This window comes from Colletotrichum fructicola, assembly GCF_000319635.2.
Source record: "Colletotrichum fructicola Nara gc5 chromosome Unknown KSG_Nara_v1_contig01, whole genome shotgun sequence".
In the NCBI taxonomy this organism is placed as follows: domain Eukaryota; kingdom Fungi; phylum Ascomycota; class Sordariomycetes; order Glomerellales; family Glomerellaceae; genus Colletotrichum; species Colletotrichum fructicola.
In genome coordinates this window covers 3,507,772-3,522,790 of record NW_027094051.1, presented here as the reverse complement: position 1 = coordinate 3,522,790, position 15,019 = coordinate 3,507,772, and the positions used below count along the sequence as shown (strand labels likewise).

The 15,019-nt window shown below is 54.6% G+C and overlaps 2 protein-coding genes across 2 annotated transcripts; one reads left to right on the top strand and one right to left on the bottom strand.

Moving 5' to 3' along the window:
• Nucleotides 1-8,410: 8,410 nt before the first annotated feature.
• CGGC5_v001022 (Uncharacterized protein) lies at nucleotides 8,411-10,197 on the top strand (the record flags this gene model as incomplete). Its single annotated transcript, XM_032025603.1, has 3 exons — nucleotides 8,411-9,108; nucleotides 9,159-10,069; nucleotides 10,151-10,197. 3 exons carry the CDS (start codon nucleotides 8,411-8,413, stop codon nucleotides 10,195-10,197), a joined length of 1,656 nt encoding a protein of 551 aa, XP_031877810.1.
• A 4,117-nt stretch (nucleotides 10,198-14,314) lies between these two features.
• On the bottom strand, nucleotides 14,315-15,019 carry CGGC5_v001021 (uncharacterized protein; the record flags this gene model as incomplete). Its single annotated transcript, XM_032025602.1, has 1 exon — nucleotides 14,315-15,019. The coding sequence occupies one exon, from the start codon at nucleotides 15,017-15,019 to the stop codon at nucleotides 14,315-14,317; it is 705 nt and encodes a 234-aa protein (XP_031877821.1).

The following is a 15,019-nucleotide window of genomic DNA, read 5'->3' as shown; positions in this document are numbered from 1 at the left end:
CCTGCGTGCCGCCGTTCTGCCTGTCTGTCCGAGGGTTGTAGACCTGCTGAGCCAGCCTGTAGCTGGCAGTGTCCTTGCTCCATTCAGCGGTGCTGCTGCTGAAGTTGCGGCGGGTTCTTGTGGTTCCCGGGGGCTGTGTGCAATGATAGGTTACGGAAAGGTCGTTCGTTCAGCGGGAAACAACTGCTAAACATACTCCGTTCCGCTAAGTCGGCTCGACAGCAGTGAACAGGATGCCGGAACAAAGCCAATCCTCTTGCGCGAGACGCTGCAAGAATGAGACTGGCGGGGCATGGGGAAAGGCATTCATGCCTCCGTCCCCGAGAACGAGCGGCTGGCGACATTGATGACGAGCCTGCGGCCTCTGACTAGGCCCCCCGGGACTTGAGAAGAGAATCCTGTTCGATGGCTCAGTCAATAATCCAGACTGGAAAGTGTCCCGTCCAAACTTGTGAATACATAGTAGCATCGGACGTTTCCTTCCAGCGTCAGCGCCGGTCCACCGTCGCACCGCAGCATCGCACAGCAGAGGTATCCGTCCGGAGTTGTGGAGGCACTGGAGGGCCGGGGAAGGATTCGCCCTGAAGCCTCGGTGAGTGGCGGATGGAGCTGCTGCAATTGGGTACCCGCTGCCCATGGGGATTCTCCAGAGCCAAGCAACTCAGTTCAAAGTCTCCCCCTCTTCCCCGTGGAGTCCCATCAAGAGTCAGCAAGTCTGAGCGAAAGCGATAGGGGACCTGTGCTGCCCAAGGTACCGAATTGGCTCTGTTCCCATTCGTCCGTTGCACAGTCCAGACTCCGAATGCGTCAATCGCTTTCATCGACAGACTCCGCGGCCGTAACAGTGACACGCGAGATGCCACGACAAGAATAGTCGGCGTTTCATGAGACATCTCTCCGAACCTAACCTCAGCCCAGCTCGGGGTGATTCGGGCGAGATGAAGAGTCAATATTGAACGAGGCACCGCCCCGGCTCTGTTCCACTGCAAGGCATTGCCTGCCATCAGCTTTGCCGTCGTCTCGCCTCGCCAGTCTTTCTCATGCTGTGTACACATCTTCTTATCAATTTACACCTTCTTTGCATGACATGCCCTCCCCGGGCTCGGATGACGAAGCCTTGATAGCACTGACCATGCTAGGTTTGGGTATACCCCAGAGTGTTCATCCTTCTGCGAGCCCGACCTTTGTCAACGTAACGGGAAACATAGATAGGCTTGCTGCCCACATATGAGGGGAGAGTTTGGCGGAAGCCGGGGAAGTCGAATCCGCCTTTGAATGGTTGTTTGCGGGAATTAGGCGCTCAAGGTACTGGATTGCAGAACCAAGAGCTTGCTGATAAGATATCTCAAGATCGATATCGATCGATGCTGCTCCCCGCGATTCCTTTGTGGAATGATGGTTTGTCTTTGGTAATTAAAGATACCTATCCATATTCAGGACCGCGTTAAGTCGACGCCTTGTGTTACCAAGGCCACGCTAGTCCAGAAGCTCTGGAGTTTCTGTCTGTCAGAGCCAATCCTCTGGCATCATCCTCGTCTCTTGCTCCATGGGCGCTGCAGCTTCGCGGCACCACTGCCGTCGCATGGGGCAAAGGTACGTAAGAAAGGGCGAAATGAAGGGTCCTCAAGTCGTCGATCGAGCTCATCGAGCAAGTACCGGATGATTTGCATCTAGCGGACTGGCCGATATCAGGAACAATTGGTAGTGGCCGAGAATGAGGCAGAAGACTGCAGCGGTGCGTTAGACGTTGTGCAGCTAGCTGTTAGTCGGCAATCTCACACCCCAAGCTACTGGCGATTGGTGCTTGATGGGCTGTGTAACCACCGACAGCGGACCATGGAGGAGGCTAGGATGGCGTCGAATCACACAGAGTTGAGGTTGAGGTGAAAAACAGAGATGGGTGTAGCAGTAGTATCAGCCGCGATAACGGCCTGGATTGGCCGCTAAGAAAACGACACCGCCATTGTGCACGTAGGAGGCCAGCCGCCAACACCAACGGCACCTCGCGGAACATGTCGGGTGGTTGTGGTAGCAATTTTCTGGGGTAACAGGTGCTGAGGTTACATCCACGCAGCACCAAGCCTTCTGAAGACAAAGTATGCCTGATGTTTGCAGAGGCTGCTGGCGACGCTTGCTTTTTTGTTGGGTTTCCAGATGTTCCCCAGTATACTATGCAGTATGTTATCAGCATGGCGGCGGCCATGACTGGTGCTAACCCTTCGAAACCACCAGCAAAAAGACGTACAGAGCCGCCGAGGTGATGTTGATCGATTGTGAAGCCTCGGCGGAGGGGGGCAGCTTGGAGCTGGAGGTGCAAATGGAGCTTGAGCCCGTTTGACATGTACTGTATGGCCAAGCGTCCGTTATTTTGAGACCCAAGGAACAGTTGCTGGCGGTCAGGAGAGGGTCAAGCTGGGACAGACGATCCTGGAGCTAGAGCTTGGAGTTGACGCAGAAGGGTTTACCGGCGTCCAGGCCTGCCAGGTGCCACTCCAGGCCGGGGAGGGGATGCCTGCAAGTCGAGGCCGGCGTGGCTGCCCTCACGGCAAAAACGCAGACCAAGCCGTGTTTGGGATTCCTTGGGCTCCCCTCGCTACAGGGCCTGAAGCTAAGACGAGCGTGCACGAGGCGGATGGCGATCAGCCTCCAAGCGTGCAGTAGGGGCAGAGAATCGAGATGGTTGGGGTCAATTGGCAGAGATGAGAGGACAGCATGTTGGATGATGATGGCAATGATGCCATGGCGCGGCTGTCAAGGCCAGGAGATAGCATCATACCCCCTGATGGATGGGTGGTTTCTTGGTGCGGTACCACATTTGCCATGCCGTCTGAGGGGTCTCGAAAAGACCAAGACGTGTGTCTGTCTCTGGGCCTTTGGAGGCATGTTGCGCTTGACCAGCAAGGCAAGTCGAGCGAGCGCGAGAGAGAGAGAGAGACTCGTTAAGTCAACGCCTTGCCGTCGGGTATGTATGGCGATTGATTGTCGGACATTCGAGGGATGTGGCAGTATGACCTGTCTGTACTTCGTACGGATATTTGGTAGGCATTGTCGGAAACGAGGCGGAGACTGTCGAGTTCCGAGTGCCCAGCCCCAGCAGCCACGAGGCCATCAATGGAGTCGCCGTGGGGGACATATGGAGCCAACCCAAGCCCTGTGCTTGTATCACCGAACGGCCGACCGAATGCTGTGCGAGGTTGACCGAGGTGAAGGGGCTGCAAGGATGTCGGTATCGTCGGTGGATGATGGGTTCGTGAGATGTCCGTACTAGCAAGTGGTTTGACGATACCCAGGTAGGTGCGAATAGGCACAGATGGAAAGCCCAGGTACCTTACTGCGTAGGGTAGGAAGGCGCTCGACACTCGGATTCGATGCAGGAAAGGCAGCATCGCACTTGCCCGCGTACTTCGTAACAAATGGCATCGTCGTTTTCGCCGTCGCCGACACCTGGGCAGGAAGGAACCGGGGGCAGAAATTGTTAGCAGGGTACGGATTGCCCCGCAGTGTCCAAGTCCATGGCACGCTAAAAAGCAGCGCCGAGTGACAAGGCCGTCGACCCGGGGAAAGGTTCCGGTCATGCCCAAGGCATCCTTGGCGATGGCCCACAGAGTAGCCGGAAAATGTGGATCACCTGCACCCATGCCATGCCTCGCCTCGACCCTGCCTGGACTGTGACTGGACTGAGGTGAAGTGGGAAGGAAGGTACGAACACCACACTGGCAAGTACATACGACAAGTCGACAAGTCCAGAGAAGGAGCTCCCCTCAGCCAATGACTTCATCCAGATACAGGCCGACATCTTGGGTTTTCAGCATCTGGCAGCTTGGATCGGCATGATCAGCAACAGAAAACATCTGGCAGGCACGAATGGAGACGGGAATATCAAGATGAGACCCTGCGCGAAGCAAAGGGAGAATGCACCACTTCCGCATACTATCTCTGATACTAGTGCATCAAGGACCCTTGAATATTCCCAAACACACGTTCGCCGCCGTCTCGTCGTCTGGATGTCGGCCATCGTCCTTCGATGCTGCCCTTTTCTTCTGCCCACCTATCGAATCCATTCCAGACCTGTCTTGGGCCCCCAACTTGCATCACGCGGCCTGCATACGGAGGAGACGGACTCTCGGCTTCAGCGGCGCCAAATCCTCCACGCCGCCCGAAAATCTGAAGCCCCGGGTGCCACGAAGAATCTCACAGACAAGCCGGTGACAAGGGCGAGACCAAGACACCCAAGGGAAAGAAACAGACGTCGTCTCCGCCAGAAGGTCGAGACCTCGCCAGCTGCGTTGTCCTCAGTGGGCACAGCGATGTGGAAGTTGTCCGGGGCGGGCGAAGAAAAAAAAGTTTTCGAGAATATTTTTTGCGCTCCATCCTGACTCCTTGCCAGGATCTTGCCGACGGCCCCCTGTCACTGGGGATCATTTGTCGCCTCGCCAATTTCCAGCGTACCAGCAGGCGGACAACGGGTCCTTTTTCTTCCCTTTGCTTGCCTGGCGCGCCCTGGACTCGACTGGCCTTGGTCTGAAATAGGATTGCAAATTCGCCCTACCGGAACCCTCAGACACTGCGGCGTCCGACCAGCCGGGGATCGCAACTTGGCCTGGGCCTCAGACCCAATGTCCATCCATCGCCATTGTCAGTGCCCTTTCGAGTCTGGTCCATGGATACCTCGAAGCACTCGTCGTCGCCTCCGTCGTCAACTCCTTCAGTGCTATGCCTCATTAAGCCAGAGCGCATGCCAGCCGACCTCGTCTACGACGCTATCGTCTATTTCGACTGCTCAGCTCAGAGGTCCAAGTCGAGAAACAACCCAAAACAACCGCGCAGGCTGCTGCCGTTGGCACTTGCAGCGCGTGTGTACCTGTGTTCTGTTCCACCGGTTAAACGGGTTCGTGTCTCGATCACCTGACTTGCAAGACATGATTGTCTCCGGGATGGTTTGAAAAGAACGACAAACGTCCCCACGTTGACGTCTTCGTGTCAGGGACACCGAATGAGACAAGTTGAAGCCTGGATACGGCGGAAGACCACAGATCAAGAGACTGAAGATCATCGGGGCCCACGCATCCCCGGGTATCATTCCTCTGCCCAGTCGGCCTCTCGGAGAGGCGTCTGTTTCCATGCTTGAGGCATGCACTGTCATCTCGACGCTTCAACCAACAGTGTCTCTACAAGCACATCTCGATGAAGCTACTACATGCGCGTCTATAATTCGTGCCAGAACCGGTACCTGGGCGTCTTCATTTCATCCAATGTGCCGTGGTATCCTGGGCTGGGATTGCAACCTCCCATTTCCCCAGAACTTACCGTGCACACATCTTGTGGTGCTTCCGTATTGGTACGGCACCGTGTCGGACGAGCGTGCTGCACACGGCGGCTGTCTCTGGTACCGGACAATCAGCATCCATTCCCGGCCACGTCCCGACGTCCCTGCTCTGCGGTGCACTGGCATTTTGATATTCAAAGCTCCACGAACCATCAAGGCTCCTGCAGCCGTGTATTCGAACACACGTTGCCCCCCGAATTCCAGCGGCTGGGATTTTCCGCTACATCGTCTTGGCCAAGTTTTCTCGGTTCGCTCTCTCATCTGGCGGTGCCTTGCCCCGGATCGTCCAGTCTCCAGTCTTGTCTCTGAACTATCCCGTCGCCCGCCACGCATGTAGCTCACTTTACTGCCCATTATCCGGCCGTGCTTTCCCTGGAAGAGAGTGTCCATCCCTTGCGAAGCTTGCGAAGCAATTCAAATGGGCATTTGGGGGTTTTGTCTTAAGGCGTCCCTTGAACCTGGAGAAAGGCGCATCATCCCGCCTCCGCATCTCGTCACCTCGCCTAGCCGACTCCTTGCGAATTCCAACCCTCACTTCATTATCTTATCCGGTGTTGACAAACGATTCGGTCTGTCACCGACTCCCACGCCGGATTCGCCGCCTCGCCGTTTCGTGTCTCTCCTGCGCTGAGCTGCGTGCCCGTGCTTGATCGAGCGAGCTCCAGAAGGGACACTTGCAGATATATATTGTGCTGCCTCCCCCAACCCCCCATCGCGGGGACTACTTAGTTACCCATCTCTGTCTTGTCGGTAGTAAGAATCGACAAATAAGCATCGAGGTATGTACCACAGTACTTGTTCCTCTGTACGCTACATACAGTTCGCATCTTGCTTGCATCTCCTCTCCTCTGCCCTCGATACACTTCCACTCCCACCCCAGTTGTCGGTCTGGCTGCACGCTGCCACACTTGCATCTTGTGTGCGTGCATTGGCTTGCATGTCTGATAAACGCTTGCGCTGCTGCACTGCTCTCTTGCGTAGTGTGTGTAGCGTGTGTTGCGTTGCTTCCTTCCACCTTGCACACTCCTCGTCTGCCGTATCCCTCCCCTCCCCTTACCTCATACCCTCAGCATCGATATGGTATGGGTTGCCATCCTCAACTGTACCTTTTTCCCTTGCTTCGCTCTCACTCTGTGCTTGCATCTCGAGCCAGCCAGCCAGCTCTCCATCCATCCAACCGTCCACGCATACTTCTCACACCGGTTGCTTGTTTTTACCTCGCGGTAGAGTTCCATTGCAACAGCACTGCACCTTCGGGCAGAGTACGTACCCCTCCATGTCTCCATGTCGTCCGGCCGTGGGTAAGTCGATACCTACGTAAGGAGCTTCCTTGTACGTAAAGTACTCGGTGGCGTTCCGGACTATGGCAAAGCACCTTTCGCATTGCTGCTGCCGCACCGCACACTCACCTCACCACCACTCATTGCTGCCGCTGCCTCTGTCGTTGCCGCTTGCTGCTGCTTCTGGTGCCCCGGTCCCTTCCCCCGGCTCCCCCCCAAGCCCACGTCTTCGTCCACGTCCATGTTCCACGGTTCCCACATCCCCCAGTCACCAACCAAGCAGGACATGTCTGGTTCTCCAGTTGTCAATCCTGTTCAGTCCAATCCCCAGCCAAGTCTAGGTCACTTTCTTTGCTCGCTTGGGGGTCTTGTCTGGAGTATCTGCAGTCAGTCATCAAAGTCCCGTCACTTTGCGTATTCCCCCCAGCCCAGCCCACGTCCTCGCCTCCATCCGCAGGTACAAAGTAGTGTACTATGTACTGCCTGCGGTAGGTCCCTACATCACGTACATCCACCATACCCACAGCCCACGCCCTTGGACCTTCTTGGACAGCAGAGGCTCGGAGACGTCTTGGGGAGGGGAGGGGACCACGCCGTACCTACCAAAGGTAGACAGACACTCACTCAGAAAGAGAGAAGGCGGAGAGGGGGTCCAAGTACCTACGTCCTCCCACCATCACCCTTGCTTGCACCATCAAGCACCTTTCCCGAATAATAAGACGCAAAGGCAAAAAAAACTGTGTCTCCCACACACCCCGGAGCGTCATCTCCCACGCCCCTCTGCATCTCTGCACTCTGCCCCCCTCCTCTTCGTCCCTGACCCCTTCCCATGGCCCTCGTCTCTCAGTCCTTTCCCCCCTGTCCTGTCGTCTCTTGCCCTGGCCGCCTCCCACTTTTTCTGTTCTCCCAGGCCAAAACTCCACTGCGCGGGCGAGACGAGACCTGCAAATCAGCCTCCAGGCTCGAACGTGCCGGTCTTCGTTCCAGCTTCTCGATCCGCTTTCCACCGACTCCATTTCCTATCCTTCCCTACCCAGTATTTTACTTTTTTACCTTTTTTTCCCTCTCCTCTTCTTAACCCTGTACCACCACTTTGGTACTTTTACCTATTCTCCCATCCATCCATCCCTCCCTCTCGGATGCTGATGGCCTATCTCTGCCTTTAACTATCCACCTACCCGACTCAAACAAATACCTACACCTTCCCTCTCCCTGCCACACGCGCCTACACGGCCAGTTTTTGACACCCGTTTGCGTTTCCAATGCTGCGATATCTGTTTCTGCCATCGCTCGTCCTCGACCGCCGTCACTGACTTCGCCTACTCACTCGCCAGCCAGCAAGCAAGCAAGCCAGCGCAACAAAGTTTTAGCCAGTCTTGAGCGTCTGTCTACTTTCACGCCTCGCCAGCTACAATTCTCCGCCTTTTCCACTGGCGAAATTCCCCGCGAATCGCTCCAGTCACCGCCTTTGTTTCTTGGGACGCCACCGCGCTAGGTCCTGAGCCACCAAAAACCTGCACGGAATAACCAACGGCCTGGTGTAGAACGAATAAGAAAAGGGACCGTCATCCTCCCGCCCCAAACAGCCCCCTCTCCGCTCTTCCCTGCCGTCCACCCGATCCCGACTTCTTGGTCAACGATCTACGAGCTGCTGCTGCTAAGAGCATCTTGCCTCCCTACAACAACAAATCCGTCACCACCAAAACCCCTCCTTGGATACTTATGATCGATCCTTCTTGTTCCTGCTTAGGAGTTGCGGCGACTAGGGACTAACGTTCCTCAATTCGCCCAAAACATCTTCACAATGGCTGTCGTTCTATCGTCAGAGGAGAACACCTACTTCTCCTCTTCCAACTTGCGTCGGTCGCACTCCCAACCCAAGTTCGTAACGAAACAGTCCGGCTTTCACACTTCCGCTTCTGCAAGTCAAATCAGCGACGCCTTTGCGGATTCGAAGGTGTACCCCGACTCTGCGCCATCTTCTGCTCCGTCCTCTCCTAGAACCGCCCATGCCGAGTCTACCGATTTGTCTTGCTCGTCAACGCCCGCCAGCAATGTCTCCATCGCCTCCGACTGCGACGACACAATAGACCTCGCCGTGCATGCCAACGACCACTTCGTCATTCCTCATTATGGGGAGTCCGGCTACTTTGATCAGGTAGAAGACCTCGAACCACCAACAAGTCCCAGGACGGGTGACTCGTACACGGTTTCGCCTGTCGATAACGACACCGAGGGCGACACGTCTCGGCCAAACACGCCAGAGTTCATCCTCGACGTAGAACACGCAGAAGACGACACTGCGGTCCGCGCGCAACCGTCACGACACGTTGATTACCTGTCGCACAACTGGAAAGAGGAGGATATTTGGTCATCATGGAAGTTTATTGTGTCACGGAGATCAGAATACAGCAATGCCGCCCGCTTAGAAAATGCTTCATGGAGAACGTGGATGAAGGCCAAAAACAAGCTCAAGACTGTGTCGCCAGAAACGCTCAACTGGTTGGTATACTGCACTGCTGAAACCTGACTTTTACTGACCCTTTTAACAGGCTCAAGGACTGTGATGTGACTTGGCTCTACGGGCCGTTGCAGACGGGTCCAAATACGTTGAACCCTATCAGCACCGACCCTAACAGTGCCAGGCTGACGAAGAACAACTCTTTCGTCAACAAAAAGCCTATCCTCAAGAAGAGGAGCATGTCGGAGATCATGCTGCAGAGGTCACTTTCCGCTTCCTCCCTGATCAAGCAGGCCGCTGCAGCCGTCCAGGCCCAGGAGAAGGACGGCAGGAGACGACTCGCACGACCGACTTTGGAGCGTGCCTCAACCGACTACGTCACATTCCCATTTTCGTCAAGGAGGTTGAGCCGCGAGAGCTCAAATCTGTGCCCGTCCAGCACCTCGTCTGGCATTATCTCACCTAGCAGTGAGAAGAAGCACATCCACTTCAACGAGCAGGTGTCTCAGTGTATTGCGGTTGATATAAAGGGTGATGACGACGAAGATGAGGATGCCGACACGGAACGTTACGACAACAGCGACTCGGATGAAGGCGCCATTATGATGAAGAGGTCCAAGACCAAGAAGAAGATGCCTCTCATTAGGAAAAAATCGGCAAAGGCAGCTGCCGCTGCTGAGGGCAAGACGATCGCCATGCTTCCGTCTACGACATTGAAGTACCGAGAAGATACGCCTGAACCACAAGAGACGGCAATGAAGCACAGCACCGGCGTCTACCGAAGCCCCATCATGTCGCCCTCATCTTCCCAAGAAACACTCCGACCATCAAAAGGATCTGGAAAGTTTTTGTTCGACGACGACGATGATGAGGAGGAGGATGATGCTCCCATGGGCTGGCAATCACCAACCAAGACCGACGACAAGTCAACGGGCTTACAGCGATCATCGTCCACCAGCAGTCTGAACGCCGAACCGGCTGGCATGCGTAGGACCTCGTCAGGTATGTTCATGCCATATGAAGAGGGGGAATCATCTTCCAACGAAGGCATCATCGGCCGGGTCATTGATACAGTTAATACAGCCCGCGACATTGCTCATGTTATTTGGAACGTGGGTTGGAGGAAGTGAAGAGGTCAGCCAAGGAAGGTCTCGGATTCTCAATCGATGAACAACAACCCGGCACGACGGCCGTCACCAGTGGATGTACGATACGGAGGAAGTTGGCGCTTCAGACACTGTTGCGGGGATATAATCGGCTCATACAAGGCCACGGATCCCGACGTAATGACACCATCGAGGGAATTTTCACGCAGCGGATCATCACTACTGGTCACGGGATCGACATGGATGGGAAACGGGTTGGGCATCGGCGCTTCGGCACAGCGAACATTTGGAACGGGCTGGTTACTGCCCTCGACACATTTGCAACTGGAATGTTGCGTGGGGGTCTAATGACAACACACGGAAACACGCATGTAACAATTTTAGGAGGGATTTGGGGAAAACTTGGTTGGTCATTGTCATCATGAACTGGCACGCGATTTGGGTCCAGGGAACCAGGGTTTTCAGCACCGGCGTCTTGGAAAGAGGGCGGAGAACAAAAGAAAATGATTTGTTTCACAACACAAGAGCTGGTTGGGTCTCATCGGGAACGCTTCCACAGGGTGCTCACGCTAGCGTGGTTGCTGATCTGGGGTCTCTGCATGTCATGTCCCACGCTCAGGCTTGCGTGACCGTGGCTGGAAGACACTTTTTTTTTTCGGAGCAGCGCCTCAGACACTATATTGGGGCATGTTGGCGATGGCTTGCATAGAGCCTGGAGATCAAGGGATGTGGAAGGCCCCCAAAGAGTGTGAGTGGGATGAGATCCACGGCATTAGTACATAGAAATTAAAAAAGCTCGAGCAAATGAATCGACGCGGCGAATGCCAATCATGACAACATTTCTGTTTACTTCCCATCGTCATTTGGTCTGAGTGTGTCTGGCCGTTGGGCTCGTGGCCAGTATTCGCTGTCTTCTTACGCCAATGTCTCAGTTCACTCGCTGCGATTATTGCTTTTTCACATGTGGGCGCTAGGGATGGCAGCTGTAATCGTCTTTGACCGCCATGGGGGCAATGCTCTCTCTGCTTTGCACAACTGATGTGAGGGTTGCCCGCAGCCGCCCGCCGTCCGATAACCTCCGTGGCCGCAGATATTTTCGTTGATCCGATCATCCGAGTCAAGCAATCCGTCCCCTCCCGCGGGAGGGAGAGGCGTCATGGAGGCGGAGGTGATTACGTGCTCTTCCTGTCCCCGCTCCCCTAGCCCCCGGGACCCGTGAGGCTCTTCTCTTGCGGGAGATGGAGATGGAGATCTGGTTTAGTGCATGTTTTGGGGGCGTAGTAGGTGAGGTTGGCGGGTGGGGAGTGAGGCTGATTATGAGGCTCGATCTATCTATCGACTATCTATCCTTTTTGGAGTATCCCTGCGGTTGATCACTGGCCGTGCCATTGCCATGGTTTTGTTTAATGCTTAGTGTGATCTCTTTGTTTGGATTTGGATTTGGTGAGTGTTGTTGGGTAGGTTTGCGGTGGTGGTAGGGACGGACCGAGGATTGATGTGGTGGATGGACGGTCAGGGACTTCGTGGCTCGTGTCAGGCTGCATTGATTGACGGGAACTGACTGCCCTGAGAGAAGGGATCCTCCTCCTCCGACGACGATCTATTTTGTTTCTGGCGTTTGCTTGGGTTGTGGGCTTTTTGTGGATGATGGGCGGCGGAGGGCGGCCGGAGCTATGCAGGTCTGATGCTTGTTCTATCCCACGATTTTTAATCCTTTCGTTTTTCAGGGTCCTCAAGGGTCCTTTGAGTCTCCTGATGGTGGAGAGAGAAATGTGGCATTGAAGGTTATCTACGACCTATGCCGGGTTTTCTTGAGTCGTCATGCAGGACATCACACACACTATTTGCTCAACTACCGCGGTATGGTTATCTCTGTTTCCTTTTTGTGGGTTGCGGCTTTTTGCTTGTTTCGGTAACTTGGTGGTGTAACTTTCTCGGGCCTGAGTCGATGCTGTTGAGTAAGGTGAGTGGGATTACGAATTGGGTGTGAGAGTTTTGTTGTTTTGGTTGTTTAGAGGGGGGATGGGGTGGGAGACGGCTTGGACAAGGTTGCGGGTTGCGTTTGCGGCATGCCTTTGGACCTTGGGAGTTCGAGATAACCGGCCAAGGGAGGGGGGGACGCTGAAGCCGGAGGGAGACGTGGAGGTGGGGGAGGGACCACTGGAGAAGGGCGGGGTGAGAGAGAAACACAGAGCACGGCGTGAGAGTGTTCGGAGACTTTTGCGGTATCGGGTTTTGATAATGCACGATGAGGGCATGATCCCGAACGCCAAAGGGGCGTGGAGAACCCACGCCTTTTTTTTCCTTCTCGTCCCTTGCCTGTGTTACGTGTACGTACGTTTTGCTTTCCGTCTCAATTCTTTCCGTCTCAATTCACACAATTTTCCCTGGGCGGTGGCGAAAAGGCAGCAAGAAAAAAGAGGGACTGGCTGCGGTCTGGATTTCTGAGGAGGGGGGTGCCCATGGGGCGGCGGCGGCGGAGAAGGGGACCCTGAGAAACTTGAGAGGCGTGGTGTTTTACATGCATGTTGGTGTAATGTTGCATGTATGTAAGCTGCAGGAAGGGTTCTTGTTATCTTGGTTTTATCTTACGGTCTGCAATCTTTTTTGCCTTGTATTGCGTGCTGGTGCAGCGACGATCTTTTCGTGTGTTCCCTTCGGAGAGAAACGTCGTTTCTGGGAAGTAGGGCGGTACGACTGGAGAGGCGCCGGTTTACCTTGTTTGGTAAAGCGGGGGTCGGGGGGTGTTGATGTAGTACGCAGTACCTGGCGGTGTTCGTGGCGCGTATGCGAGATACGAGGGGAGGTTCGTAGCCCTTCTCGAGAAAGAGAGGTGATTAGCAAAGATGCTGGTGATGTGTGCTGACGCAGACTCGAGGTGAAGGGGATTGTGGATGATGGAAAGTTGTCTGTGATGGAGAGACATTTGGACGTGGGGGCCGGCCCAAGGAGGACGATCTAGCTACACGGAAACGACCAAGATTGCAAGCCACGCAGCTAGGAGTTTAGAGCTCCTGAGCATCAAATTCTCGAGCATCGGGGAAGGGCTAGGAGAGACATGCTCGTATGTCCGAGGAGACGGGGCCAAGGGAGAGAAAATTAGCGCGAGCCGCTGGGCAGCAGAATGGAAGTAATTGACATTATTTCATGGCGAGATACGCAAATGTTTGGGAACTATTGTGGATGGATGGACACAGCTCCTAAGCTGTCAGTGTGTCTACGCCCGTAGCTCCCCGTTGTCGAGGGATTGACCAATCAAGGGCGTCAATTCGGCTGCGTGTCACTGTGCGCCCCCCTCCAGAGTGTTTTCTCGATGCGGATGCGGCTGAGGGATGGTGTGAGGGAGCCGCGTTCCTGGGGTTGCAAAGCGTGGCGGTGATGGTTCTGGATGTGTGTCTTCCCCCCCTTTTCTTTCTTTTTTTACGCCTCTCTCTCTCACTCTCTCTCTCCGGGGAAAAGAGTTTGGATTCCTTGGTGTGTTTGGGATATTAGATCCCTTGTGTCCCGCGTTTGAAAGGGCACAGGTTCGGCTCTTATCTGTGGAGTCTGTTTCTGGCTGGCCAGGCCCCCCCTTTTCCTGCGTATGGTGTAAGTTCCTGGGGGCCGTGGGATGTGAGACTTTTTGACAGTTGAGGCGCAATGGTGGCGGGTGTCCTTCGGAGAGAAGCGTGCGGAGGGTGCTTGGAGTGGGTTGTTTTGTGTGATTTGAGTGAGACTCCTTGGGGATGGATTCGTCATTGAAGATGTCAAGTCTTATGTGACGTCGAGGTTCATGTTCTCCTCGTGGATGCAGTGTTTCTACGCTAGCCATGACACACGAAGTCACCTAGGGCATGGAATTACCGATCTTCGGCTGGTTCCTGGGTAGTTTCTTCAGAGCGCATACGATTTTGGATATTACCTTGAGGGATGAGCAAACTCATGTGAGTCAGGACGTCGTCATAAGAGCCTTAAGCCAGGACTTAAGAAACCGAGTATCAGAAACCGCTGGGTTTCACGCAAGGAGCTGGTTTTCGTGCTATCAAGATGAATCGCTATCTTTGCCAAAACCACACTCTCCGCCCGTCACAAGACGACCCTTGCCTGCTCCTGCAAATGTGATCACTTTGCAACCCTCCCTCATTTCTTCTCGAACAGATGCTCAAATTATTGCAAAACTGTTGTATAATATTGTATCGACCGTTTCTGAGTGAAGTTCGCTTCCCTGATAATAAGAATAGAGTGTCGGTGACTGCCTGGCTGCAGTGTCGGTTTGACGCTTCGCATTGCTCATCACGACCTCTCTCATGTGAAGGGTGAGTTCGGCTTCGAATAGGAAGTCCTGAAGGGTGCTATCCAAGAAGCAGCGCTGGATGACTTGAATCTGTACCTCCTCGGGGTCCTTGGCCATATCACTGATGAAGTGAACGAGTCTCTTCGCAGTGGATGCGGCGACCCGCTGATCTCTCAGATCTGCTCTCTTGCTCTCTCTGGATTGCTTCTCCTCTTCGCTGTCCAGGGCATCGGACTGGCTTCCTCGATTTGTTCCCTTGGTTATCGCGTCTTCCCTGGGCTTGGCGACCGTTGTTCTGTCGGTGGTTGCGCTGAGGGTTTCGACGGCGCTCTCGAGGGTTTGTGGCGTGGGCTTGACTGCGTCGGGTGTGCCTTTGCCATTGGCTTTGAGCATCCCAGTAACTCCGTTGGCGGCGGTAAAACTCTTCATCGCAGAAAGATTGGCTAGGCACTGGTTTCGGGCCTGTTCGAACGCATCTTCAACGATGCTCTTGAACTCGTGGCCGTTCTCATCGGTTGACTGGTCGTGACGCTTAAGCGGTAGGTTAAGGTTAGAGAGCAGGCTTATGATCAT